General features: G+C 51.0%; 1 protein-coding gene across 1 annotated transcript in view; it reads left to right on the plus strand.

Moving 5' to 3' along the window:
* LYRM4 (LYR motif containing 4) overlaps nucleotides 1-893 on the plus strand; it is a 112,445-nt gene extending 111,552 nt beyond the window's left edge. The window contains exon 3 of the mRNA XM_082638492.1: nucleotides 447-893. Coding sequence (XP_082494618.1) covers nucleotides 447-515 — 69 coding nt within the window. The 3' untranslated portion in view covers nucleotides 516-893. The remainder of the gene's footprint in view (nucleotides 1-446) is intronic.
* The last annotated feature ends 12,838 nt before the right edge of the window (nucleotides 894-13,731 follow it).

Below are 13,731 nucleotides of genomic sequence, written 5' to 3' on the forward strand. Positions count from 1 at the left end.
GGCAGGTGAGTGGCAGAGCAGGGGTACAGCTGTGCTTCCTCTGCCCCAGCGTGGACAGAGCTCACTAGTGCCTTACGGTGAGAGTCCATCCTGGCAGAAGAAACAGTCCCAAAGGCCAGAAATCCTGTTGGATGAGGAGCGGCCGTGCACAGGTCTGGCTGGGTCTCACCTGGCTCAGGACAGCCTGCGCGGTCGGGGCCATCCCACGGGCAAGAAGCAACGAGTGGGAATCTCCCACTGTTCCCACAGTGCGGGAAGTGGGGTGGGACAGTGCCGGGAATTAGCAGAAACGAAGCTGGTGACTGCACTCCGCCCCACAGTGCCGTTTCCAGAACAGCGTCCTGTGGTGACGGTGCACATCTGCACCTAAATGTAGAAACGCCCTTCTGAGTTTCACGGCTAACGGAGCCCATGGCTCTTGGTCTGTGTCTTCTCTTTGCCTCCAGGTACACATTGGCCAAATGTATTCGACTGACAAGCTCATCATTGAGACTCCAGAGAAGCCCAGGACCTAGGGAGCCGGGACCAGCCACCACCGGCAGCCGTGGACCACGTTCAGCATCCATCCTGCTTGGCAAGGGCACTCCCAGCAGACCACAGGTGGCCTCCCGCATCAGCTTTAAAGAGCTTCTCACTCCACCTGCCCTATAGGAACTGGTGAACTGAGCGAGGTGCCCGATCTCCTGCAGCCTTAGTGACAGAGGGTGGCTGCCTCTCCTTGGTTCAAGTGTTAGAATGAAGAGCTGGAGACCCTCAGGAGAAAGCCGTGTGCTACTGCGTTTCCTCCGGCCCACCCCTCCTTGTAGCTCCTCAACACTTGTATACAGCATTCCCAGAGTTTGCTTCTTGGTCCTTGACAATAAAGAGAAGGTCCCTAGGCCTTCTATACCGGATGCACCCATCACGATTAATGCCCTTTTGTTTCCTGCTGATGGCCAGGTCAGTGGGGAGACCAACAGGGAGGGTCCAGCCCTGAGCTGAGTCCCCCCTTTGCAAAGGCAAGTCCAAGCACCAGTAGAGATTTGGGGGCAGCATGGAGTAGGGCAGGGAGCTGAAACGGTAAAGGGTGCACCCTGCAATTCAGACCTGGGCCCAGTGCAACAGCAGAGGTGGCCTGTGTGTGGATGCACACCCGGGGACAGGTACGTACAACCTGCTGCTCAGACTGGGGTCTCGGGATTGGCGACGTCAGCCCCCCCGGGGAGCTTGCTGGAAGCGCAGAATCTCAAGCCCCACCCCAAACCTTCTGAATCAGAATCTTCAGTCTGACACACCCCAGGAGACTCCAGTGTACACCGAGGTTTGAGACATGCATCCCAAAGCTCACTTACTGAGTCAGAATGACCTGGAGAGACAGAGGGTTTTAAAAAGGAATTTCTCAGTGCTTCATACTCTGACTTGATAAGTGAGAGGTGGGGCACAGTGATTTATAAATACATTTTAAAGCTTTCCTGGTCTTTCTGATGTTGAGCCAGTTCGGGAAACTCTGCCCTTTGCGGATGTTACAGGTGAAAACAGTATTTGTATGCATTTATCCTTGGAAACACATCAGTTAAAAACAGGGAAATAAGGTAGTAAGTAACTTACTTGACTTCTGGGAATTTTATGAGGGACCCGGACACTGGGAGATTTCTTGGCTTACCTCCATAAACAGTACTGAGTGAATTCATTACTCACATGTCTGGGTTTGGAACAGGCTCATATAAATAGTTACAGGTCCTAAAATAGCTTTGACTATCACCGACCTGCCACTGAACCGCTCCCTGCGTCATTTTAATTCTCACAGTCATGTGAGCCGAGCATGAGTGGTCTGGGTCCATGTCCTCACTCCCGCGTTAAAGACTGTGACTGCTCACCTTACCTATGGATCGGGGATATTGTTGTGATGGTGCCTTCCACATAGGTTAAACGTGTAGTCATTCTGTTTGGCAGTATAACGTGTGATTTCAGGATGCTTTAACCCGTGGATAAAGTCTTGTGTGCCTGTGAGACCAACCCTTGGTTGGTCCCAGATCTGTTACCCCTATAAACCCAGATCCTTCCACATCTTAGGGCCGAGGTGTGAGAATGAAGGGAGACAGTGAAGGGAATGGGAGTGTGCGCCCCCCTCAGCTGACTGTCACGGGGCAGCATCTCAGCCGGGGGTGTGGCTCTGGGGCACGTTCCCCTCTGCACCAGGCAGGCGTGTGGTCACTCAGAAACAACTACATCCGACCACTGTGCCAGCCAGCGGAAGTCACCTCTGATTTACACTTAATCAATTAAAGCAGCTGCTACTTGGAAATCTAAGTCCAGAGTTGAACCTCTCCCCAGCAATTCTGCTGGAATTGCCAGCAGGATAGCAGCTCCACAGGAGACTTCCCCCCAGGTCTTAGTCACAGAGACAGTGGAGCAAGCAGACGGAACTCTGTCCTGCAGGCCTTCAACAGCGGGTGGCTCTTATGTTAATTAAAGCGCAGGGATGGGTCTGAACATGCCCCAAGCCTTAATAAACAGAGCTAACTTTTGCAATAAAATTAACTGTGCATTTGGAATTTGGAAAGGCATGAAGGAGAATTCTGTGACAAAGCCACAAACAGATCCCTCAACTTGCCAGGGCAGGTACGGCAGGCAGCACCTCGCACTGGGTGTCCCCCGGTTCAGAGGACCCAAGGTGATGTCCCTGTGGGGAGGGCCGCTTGTGGAAAGCACTCCATTTGCTCGACGATGCCCCACCTGAGGCCTTGGGGTGAGGACACTGATGGGAGGACACACCCTCCGTCCCGGCCCGCCTCCAGCCTCCGGAATGTGTGGCTGTCCTAAAGCCGGGATTCCGGCTGAGGATGGTTTCCAGTGTCAGCGCTGAGAAAATAGGAAATACCACAGTATAAGTCGACTTCTCCTGAGACAGGAACCAAGCGTGCTGGTTTCTAGACCTTCAGAGGTAACACGTGCTTGGTCTGGCTGTAATGCTTCGATGCTGGGAGACCAAGCACATGGCTTTCGTTCTCCAGATGGAGCTGGCGTAGCTCGCTTTACCTCTACCTGCTGCCACCAAGCAGCTGTCACCTCCGTCCCTCCATCCCCAGCCTCACCCAACATCTCAAGTCCCTGGGCACAGCAAATGTGCCACCCAACATCCAGGAGCAAAGGCAGCAGGCTGGAAGGAGCCACAAAGATGACAAACCTCGGACAAGCAGACACTGGAGCTCACCGAGCTCAACCCCCGAGCCCACAGGTGTGAAAACAGACCCTGAGCAGCATCTCCAGTCGGTCATGCGCAGGCCCAGCCCTCTCCCACCCCCCGTCGCTCATCTCCTCATCTGTTCAGTGTTGGCTGGGAGTCAGCCAGTGCCAGGAGCCGGGGACACAGCAGCGACCAAGCCCCGGCTCTGCCTTCAGAGCCCGCAGCCTCGCAAGAGGGTTACATGAGAAAAGGGCGGGTCTGCCGAGTGCGACAGGTGGGGAAGCAGGTGCTGCAGGAGGGGACGGTGAGGGTCAGGGGAGGCCTCCCCATGAAGGGGGCTTTCAGATGAAACGAGAGGCAGGTGGGCGGGGCAGAGGGCAGGGAGAGGAGCTCTCCAGGCGGGAGGGGCAGCGCACGCGAAGCCCTGAATCGGGAAAAACAGTGCAACCCGAGGAGCGAAAGGAAGCCCAGGATGGCTGGTGGCGAGGCTGGGTCGGGAGGCGGGGACCCGAGGACTGCAAGAAGCTAGTGGGGTTTTTAAGCAGGATCTTGTCTGTCTTTTTAAAAGGTCACATTGCTATAGCGGGAATAGATTGGGGGGTGTGCAGGGAGACCAACTTTTGGTGGGAGAAATGGGGGGGGGTCAGATTGAACACTTGTAATCCAGGCAAGAGATGGTGGTGGCTTCACCTAGGCCAGTGATGTTGGAAACAGCATCACCCTGAGAAGAACTTGCCTTGGCCAGGGTGCTCCTCTCAGGGGGCAGGAGACACATGGGGCAGCGACACCCTGCAGAGCCCCCCAGGCCAGTCTAGCTTAGGTCAGTTGGCTTTAGCCACCCCTTAGCTCTGTGATAAATAATCACAGTTGTCTAAGGCACTGAGCTTTGGGGTGGTTTGTTATGAAGCAGTGACAAACTAATACAGAGAACTAATAGAAAACCTTAATTTATTACTTACTCAGGGCCACAGAGCAAACTCTGAAGAGTAGGCAGGCAACCTCAGCCAAAACTGTGGGTCTCCTGTGCAGGGCCATTTCCACGAGTATCTTCAGGGCACAGGTGTCACGTGTCTTACAGACAAAAGGGCTTGCTAAATACTGGACCCCACTGGGGGGTACATTAAGAACAAAACAGGACCAAAAAGAGAAAGAAAAGAAAATAGAGTCAACAGGACTACCGACTGGGTGGATGTGAGGTGTACAGGGGCGTAAGGGGCATCCAGGAGGAGCCCCAGGTTTGGGGCCAGGGTGGCTGAGCAGACGTAGGCCACCACCTGAGACAGAACAGGAGGGGGCACTGTCTGACACTTTCTCTTCCTGCTAGGTCCAATCAACTTCAAGTTCAAACAGAAAGACTAGCATCTACAAATGTGTCTTTTACCTCCGAATGTTGAAAGTATCATTTCTATAGATTCGTTTTATTTTTTTTTAATCCACTGGAATAAAGCAGCTTGAAAGACCCTTATAAAGAGACTTTCCCCTTAGCTCTCTGGAGAACAGATATTCTCCTTCTGTAGGTTAAAGCCTATAGATATATATCATCATTGGAAACAGGACGAGTAGGGGAAATTTTTCCATATTTAGCAAAAGGTGACACGAGGTTAAAAAAACAAAGGGCTGAGGAAAGTTGGTCGACATGTTCTGAGAATGTGCTTCCAAGAATGAAACTAAAACGCACAGTAAAACCTCGACAAGTATACAGAAAGTACACAAGTACATTTTAGAACAGAAGGGGCTGCTTTTTTATGAGGTACTTCATGCAAACTGTTGCCTGCTTTCTAGATGAAAGGATAGCTCAGGTATTGAGGCCAGGCTACACTTGTAGCAACCGCTGAAGAAATGACAAGCACTCAAAAAGCAGAAGGAGAAAGCATTTCCTACACCAAGGATAATGTTCTCTGAGCTTGGGACGGTGTCTTCTGGACCCAACCACGGTCATGGACACAAAGTGCCTTGATAAATATGGTCAGAACCCAGATGACCAAATCTTGATTGTGGACAACCACGGGGATGGTTTGGAGAACATTTTAAAAGTTCTGCCTGTTAAATTGTGCAGTGGCCTCATGACGGTGGTCATTGCATGACTCAGAAGCCATGGGAAGCAGCCACGCCATCTGGGTCATGGGCACAGACACAGCTAGTGAGGTCAGCAGACAAAGGTGGGACCCTGTGCTGATGCTCCTTCTTACAAACAAAGGGAACAGCCCACAAGGACTTGTGCTCCGTGCATCCCGGGAGCTCATCTCATGTTTGCTTTGTTACAAGAGGATCTGGCACAAAGCTGGAACTTGGTGGAGAAAGCAGGCCTTTTCTCTGACCATTGGCCCAGAATCTCTATGGACAATGGTTCACCTCACCCCTGAGAATAAATAGGATTTTCCCTTTTCAGTCTGTCTGCAGCCTTATTAGTCCTTCAGGGAACCTTTCATGAAAACGGCTTCTCGTGCTGAAATCTGTTTGGGGAGTAAGATGGATGCTCTTGCTTTTGCTCAAGGGCAAAGCTTTAAGTCCAAAGACCCTCAAGAGAGACCCAGAGGAGAACTCTGAGATGAATCTGTCTGTGTCTCTACCTGGAGGGACCACTGACACCATAAGAGGTGACAGCAAAGGACGGCGGTGCCTTGTTGTCCTGAAATTAGACCACGAGCAAGCGTTGACACCAGTGGAGGTGGAATTGAGCTTGTTCTCAGACTCAACATCCCTGTGCTGACCCAAGGGCCATGTCAGTCATTGGACGTGCTGGATGCCCCTTGCAGAGGAGCTGGACTTCCAAGGGTCTAGGCTCGGCAGGAAAAGGGCTTCCTGTAAATGACATGCATCCTTTTCCTACTAAAGTGATGAGCTTTCATAGGAAGTTCAGTAGTACGAAGCAGAAACGCTTCCCTCTCACCAGCCAGAAAGTTACAGAGGGTATCACCTAAATGTCAGCTAAACATGGTTAAAAGATTTCAGTAGAACTTCCCATCCGTTACTAAGTGGATTCATGTGACTTCATCTGTCTTGAATACAGAGAGAGTTCAATAACAGTATAACTGGCTCTTAGTTTTTAAAGGAGTATTTCATTTAGGTGCATATGTGTGGTATACGAAGCACATATAGGATGTATGATGAAGGACTCCAACATTAACGCTAAGAGTCTTATCAAGATTTGCCAAATAGACTCTTCCACTCACACTTCAAACAGGTAACATATTTAGGATTATTAATTTGCCAAACTTTAACATGTATTTTCACTTTAAAAACACAGCCTTACACTTCCTAATGGGACTCTACAAACAGAAGCTGGTTCAAAGAGGTGAAACGATAACTCAGGCTGCAAAAATAACTAAAACAGTTCTTTTAAAAAAAAAAATCGGAAGACAGGAATATGGTGTGATGGGAGGAATGCAGATGGTGGGAGGAAGAAAAAAAAAAAGCCACTGGGCAGGACAGCCCAAGACCTGGGGATGCTCTTGCATTTGTGTTTGAGGGGGTCAGCACTGGCCAGACCCCTAATGACCTTTCTAGCTCTAAAAGCTTGCCATTAATCAAAAGGAAAGAAACCATCCTCGAGACCATCTGAAAGCTAGGGGTTTGGTTTGGTTTGGTTTTTGTTTTTCCTTTGGCCACACCACTGGACTTGCGGGATCTTAGTTCCCTGACCAGGGATTGAACCCGGGCCCTGGCAGTGAAAGCGGTGAGTCCCCACCGCTGGACCGCCAGGGAAGTCCCTGAGTGCTAGTTTTTGGCACAATTCAGCAAGAAATCTTCAGGATCCGTCCCCAGCTTCATGTGGAACTTTGGTGCTGTCTGGGGTTGGCCAGAACATTCACCCCAGCCCATGGTCCATAAGAATATGAATTTGGGATTAACTGGACAGTGAAGCCAGCTGGCCCTCTGCAAAGGCACAGGGAACTCATGGATGGGCTGGGGGGCTGGGGGGGAGGGGGGCCCTTGGCCCCTCAGAATCCTCACCAGCCACCAGTCCCGTGTCTGACCCAACAAGTGTGTTTCCAGCTTCTTCTGAGCTAAAAACTTTTTCTCCCTGGCTTCTGCTGGCTTCTGCGATTCCTAAAGCAGAATCTGGACCCAGCTGAAAAAGAAAGGGGACATCTAGCTCTTGCTCACCCAGCAATAAATGTTCCCTCACATGTCTTCACAACAGGCACAGGGTTCAAAAGAAAGTTCTGAATGTACTCAAGGCAGAGCAAGCAGCTTGGGGTGGAGGCACATGTGGGCCAGGGGTCCCTGCCCCCGAGAATCTGACGTCACTGTTGGGGAGCCCAACACGTGGAGACCAACCAGAAAATAACCAAGTGCTGGCCAGGCCACAAGAGCAAGAGAGCAGCCTGGGCCAGAGAGACTCACAGGGATCCTGGGGCTGGAATGAGCCTCAGGGGAGAGTGAAGAGTCGGTGCAGGAGGGTGGAGAGCGTATCAGTTAGGGGGGCTTCCCTGGCGGTCCAGTGGTCAGGGCTCTGTGCTTTCACTGCAGGGCCCAGGTTCAATCCCTGGTCAGGGAACTGAGATCCCACAAGCCGCATGGCGTGGCCAAAAAAAGGAAAGAACAAGGGCGGCAGCACACCGGGGAGTGTTCTCTGGGACGGGGGGCAAATCCTGCTTCCTCATCGGCTTCCTATGGAGAAGGTAAGGACAGGGCCTCAAGGTCGCCCAAGCTACGGACACCCCAGAAAGTCGTTCCTTCCTTCATCCTCCAGCTCTGCCCCTTCCTGACGGCATCTCTGAACTTCTGTTTCCTCATCTGTGAAATGGAGCTGGTCACATCCCGGACTTGCAGGGTTGCTGTCAGGATTGTAAACACATAAGGCACGTGAAGTTCTCCTACTGTGTTTGCGACCAAGTGAGCCAGGAGTAACTGGTAGCCGCTTTATCCTTCATTTAGAAACTGTGTCAGAAGCCCTAGGGGATGTAGAGATGGACCAGATGTGGAGTCTTCCCTTAATTACAGTACATTTAGCACCGTAGTGAAGACGTGTGTAAATGGCTAAGGGGTTAAGTTACCTGGGAGAGTCAGCCACAGGAGAGCCCGGGATCCAGCACACCAACGGCCCACTTGCTCAAGCTGGCTTGAGTTCGTTTCTGTAACTTGCAGTTTGGAACACTGACTAATGCTGTGTTTTATTGAAATATGGGGCCTGCAGGAAGTTAGTTCACGTTTTTTAGTAGGTAATTTCCCCAGTAAAAAGGGAACTTGGTCCCAGTGTCAGTCCCGCAGAAGAAGCAGGGAACAGGAACTCTGATGACAGGACCGAGGTAGGAAGCAGAGGGAGGTTGCCCTCTTGTCCAGACATGAAGAGTCGAGCTGTCCAGGGCTGCAGCCCTGAGAGGCCCAGGGAGGAAAGGAGGAGCAAGGCCACTCTCCTCCCCCTGCTGCTGTGGCTGAGCTGCGGAGACGCAGTCTCTTTTGTGTCTGTGTCTGTTGCAGCAACAGCAGGTCTGGGTTAGACAGTCTCCTGGGTTCAAATCCAAGCTCAGCCTCTCTCTCTTTTTTTCTTTATTTAATTTTTGTTTTACATTGGAATATAGTTAATGTACAATGTTGTGTTCGTTTCAGGTGTGCAGCAAAGTGATTCAGTTATGCATATACATATATCGATTCTTTTCCAGATTCTTTTCCCATATAGGTTATTACAGAGTACTGAGTAGAGTTCCCTGTAGTACACAGTAGGTCCTTGTTGATTATCTATTTTATATATAGTAGTGTGTACATGTCAATCCCAAACTCCTAATTTATCCCCCGCCCCCGCCTTTCCCCTTTGGTAACCTTTGGTTCGTTTTCTGTGAGTCTGTTTCTATTTTGTAAATAAGTTCGTGTCATTTTTTTAGATTCCACATGTAAGTGATGTCATATATTTGTCTTTCTCTGACTTAGTACGATCATCTCTAGGTCCATCCATGGTGCTGCAGTCGGCATCATTTCATTCCTTTTTATGGCTGCGGAATAGTCCATCGTCTGTATGTACAAGCCCCACCTCTTACTCGCTGGGTACATTATCCAACCCCTCTGAGCTCAGTTTCTCCAGCTATAAAATAAGAGTAATGCCCATCTCCTAGAGTTGTGTTGCAGTCTCTGAGGTACCCAATAAATAGCACCCAGCCTCCCAACCCAAGTCTTGCACCGTCTAAGAAACAAGGAAAACAAGGTCAGTAGAGACAGCATGTCGTCTTCCTTGCTGGTGTGGGCCACAGGGGACAACACTGCCAAGTGAGAGTCAGCATGGGTTAAATAAATCCCTTTTCCCAAGGAGACCCTCCCAGCAGGAGAGTACACATGCCTAGTTGTGGCCTCCCACCCTCAGACGGATGGGTGACGGATGAGCTCACACACCAGGATCCGCCAAGCAGGTCACCGTGGGCGGCAGTGAGGGGCGGGCAGGAGGAATCCCTCAGCGTCCAGCCCTGACTGATGGCTCTTAGGACTGGGTGAAATCTTCCCGGCAAACAGCACCGCATCCTGGGGGGATCTCACCAAATCTCAATCAGCCATTCCCCCGCAGCAAGAGAGAGACATAAGTGCCGAGCTAGGACACGGTGGGTTTGCCCACCACTGCACTAACGGGCTCTGGATCTCCGGGAGCTGTGACGTGGGGTGTGTGGACCTGGGTCTCCCTCTGTGCCGTCTGTGCCCTTTCACATGCTGCGTGAAGATCTCCAGGTGCTGGTCAGGACTGTAGCACATGTTTCCTGCTTTTGACTGTTACAAACAGCGCTGCTGTAAACCTCCTGCACGTGTCTCTTGGTGCCCACATGTACACGCTGACGTACGAGCGTGGAGTTTCTGATCAGGGGGTTATGTGTATGGTCAGCTTCAGTAGACGCCGCCAAACAGGTTTTCAACATGACAGTCTCACTCCCTGGATGTCTGGACATATTTGCTCGTGAAACGGGTTTGATGTAAAGGGGTGGATGGACAGACCAGGCTCTAGGCTGAGAAGCAGCTCCCTGCGGTATAAGGCAGCAGCCTTTGTCCAAAGACTACCCACGCCCTCCACCACGAGGAAGACCCACCTGAGGGAAACAGGCAGGGCCACGTGGCCTCCCAGCCCTCCCCTAACAGAGATTCTCACAGCACCCACCCCAGGGATGCCGAGTGTCAGACTTATGGGGGGAAATGGCATTTCCTTAACGTGTGTGGAGCTAGCCCGCTGGGGCTGGGAGAGGAAAGGAAGGTGGAAATGTGAGCACAGATGCAGCTTGGGAGTTGTCCACGCAAAGCTCCAACCATCCCGCGTGTGAGCTCCGTGACAGCCACGCCCCGCATGTCTTAATCCCCACATGTCCCAGGGCCACGGCTGTGCCTGCCACATGGGCAGTGCCCCATCGACACTTGCAGAGACGGTGAATGGATTCCGACAAGCTGACTCAGGGCATGCTGGCCACTGCCGGGGGCACAAAAAGAATTAGACACAGTTCCCACACACACACACACCCCATGGAATTCGTAGCCTCTTTATAAGAGAACAGAATGTTGAGAAATTTTTGGAGGACAGGGTGACAGACAGGAGAATCAGCCCCAACAGACACTGACAAGGAGCAGCTTGAGGGGAGGGGGGTGAGTGAGGAGTGGGCGGCCACAGAACCGAAACAGGCCACAAAGAATGGGTGTTCAACAACGTCAGACAGCAGTCAACAAACAGGAGGCCCCCAAACGTAGTTGCTTAACATAGGGCGGATAATCTCTGAAGAAGCTGTTGCAAGGAAATGCAAAGATAGAAGTCAGATGAACATTTGTACATTGTATGTATATACATGTAATATACATGTAATATACATCCCATCCTGTGAACAGCAGAAGCAAATGACTGTCTGCCCAGATACCAAGAACGGTCTGTCAGGTTCGCACAGTGGGAGCCCCTACAATTTGTTCCCCAAATTAGAAGATTCATTCATGCTTCCTCTGTTCTGATGAAGTCAGACGGTTTTCACCCTCAGAACGGAGCCAGTAGAAACCAGCCGGCAGAGGCCAGAGAGAAAGAGGAAGATGCTGAGAACAAGGTGTGTGCTTGGCACCCCACGAATAACTTGCCTTCATGCTCACAGCTGTGTGGTAAGGCAAGAATTACTGCCCCCATTTGGCAGATGTGAAAACTCCTGCTCACTAGGGAAGGGATGTATTTGAGAGCACACGGCCAGCCAGGGCCGAGCTGTGTCTGCTCCAGCCTGGCTCACCTGGAGCAGGTGCATCTGTCCCACGTCAGGCCACCTCCCCCACTAGCGCAGCGCCTCACGACGCTGTACACGCTTCGCAATGGCAGGTTTTCTTTTTTAAAAAAAAGTTTAATTGGACGTTGTTGTGGTTGTTGTTAACTTTTTATCTGAAATGGTTTGAAGCTCACAAGAATTTTCAGAAAAAGCAGAGAATTCCCCTCTATACTTCACATAGCTTTCCACGGTGATGGTATCTTCTGTCACCTTAGTACATTATCAAAGCCAGGAAATCAAAGCTGGGACAATACTATCAGCTCTGGGTTCTCCAGCCTCAGCGCTGAGATTTCAGGACCCCTTTGCTGGGGGCCGTCCTGTGCCTCGTAGGGTGCTGGCAGCATCCCCAGCCTCTGCCCACTAGGTGCCAGTGGCCACCTCGACCCCCCGCCCCCGTCCCAGTTGTGACCACCAGATACGTCCGCAGACTCAATGACAGCTTTCAAAGTCCCAAATTGCTTTACATTCTTTATTCAAATCAGGACTTTGGGTTCAGCATTTTTTTAGGTGCAACACATACAGAAATATCACCATACAGCAGAGCAGCAAACAGAAAATTTCCCAAAAAATCCTTAGAATTGAAAAGACATTTTCAAACCACAAAAATATAATCATCCTTTTAAAAACCGAGGAGAAACACAAGGGCTGTATTTGGACTACAGTAGTTCTCAGTTTAAATAAACAGTATCAAAAGTCACATTCACAGAAATCTGTTACTCACCCCAGACATTCCACAGGGCACATTTCTCAGGCAGATCTCAAAAGGGAGGGTAATGAGGTTATTTTCTCTCACACTGTTAGAAGGAACTGTACAAAATTCCATGTAATCGCATGAAAATATCCTGTTTGGAAGAGTGCCCACTCTTGCCAATGCTGCATGGCTGATAAAGGACCACTCGGGCCCCCTGGTTCCCGCTCGCAAGGGCAGGCTCTGTGCCCCCAACAGCCATGGTCATCTTGGACCCTGAGATCCGCCCCTACCCCACACAGGGCTGGGAGCCTCTGTCGAGTCAGAGCTGTCACAGGCAGTCCCCTGAGAGAGCTCGGGGATCCCAGACACACCTGGGTGAGCTACATTGCACTTTCAGACCCCAGAGGAGTGACGGGGTGTTTGGTGACATTGCAATGGCCGTGGACCTCAACCACGCCGGGCTCTGGGCTCACCCGCGTACGTCAGACCGTCGCTCACAAAGGGAGGTGCCTTCACAGAGGCTGGAACTTGCTGCCAGACAGTGCCCAGCCTCTGCAGTCACATACAGGTAACACGTCACAGGTGTCTGCCAGGGCCCCTCAGGCCTGTACCTACAGAGGATGGTGCCGTGCCGATGGCCTCAGAAACCCTTGGCTCTAACAAATTCATCTGGTGAGGTCTCCCGAACCACCTGGATGTGGCAGAGTCGAAAGCAAAGGCCCGAGATGCTATGCCTTGGCCTTCACGGCAGCCTTCAGCCCACTGGGCCCAGGTCAGGGCCTCGGGGCAGGGGAGGCTGCCACAGGCAGGCCCAGGCCCAAAGCAGCGCTTCCTCCCTCGCACCTTCTCCAGGCTCCATTCTGGTGGGCCATGCAGCGCAGGGCAGCCCCCAGCTTCAGAACTCAACACCTTATAGCCGTTTTGAAGGTGTTTCCTTGGCCAGAAAAACTAGTCTCTCAGGGCAATCACCAATAGAGAAATTCATTTCAGTGACTATCTGGTCAACAGCAAAGTCCAAAATCACTCAGGATCTGGTAACAAAAGCAACCTCTAGTTCAGATTTGGGGGTCAGGGGGCGGGGAGGTTGGGAGCTAAGCAGGGGACTCACAGATTTTTCTAAACGTGGACTCTTTTTTTTCCCAAAAGAACATATTGTGTATTTCATTGTTAAGGACTTGCCTGCAATTTAGTATCCATTTATATCTGTACTTATCCACACAATATCAATTTTTAGATATCCCAGGGACCTTCAAACTGAACTAGATTTATATTTACAATCCTAATACAACAAATAGACCTCACTAATTTCAGGGTCGGCACTTCATTGTGACACGGGCAACACACAGGCTTTGGGATTTTCTGGCTGAAAAATATAATTTTATGAACAACATGCCTTAAGTCAGTGCATAAAAACACAACTTCTTAACCAGACTGAAAGGGACATACAAATGGAATTCTCTAGGCCATTTAAAGTGGTTCTGAATATAAACACATTTCCTTTTATATAATGTAAAAATCAGGCAAAACCTAACTCCCTCCTTCCACCTACTTAGGGTATCCAAGATCCTGCTTCAGCTGCCCCAGAACAGCCTCCTGATAACAGGGGTTCTTCACCCAAAGCTGTCCAGAGAGGCGCTGGGCCCACAAACACTCCAGAGAGCCCTGCCAGGGGC

The sequence above is a fragment of the Mesoplodon mirus genome, assembly GCF_964341445.2.
Source record: "Mesoplodon mirus genome assembly, chromosome: 12".
NCBI lineage: Eukaryota > Metazoa > Chordata > Mammalia > Artiodactyla > Ziphiidae > Mesoplodon > Mesoplodon mirus.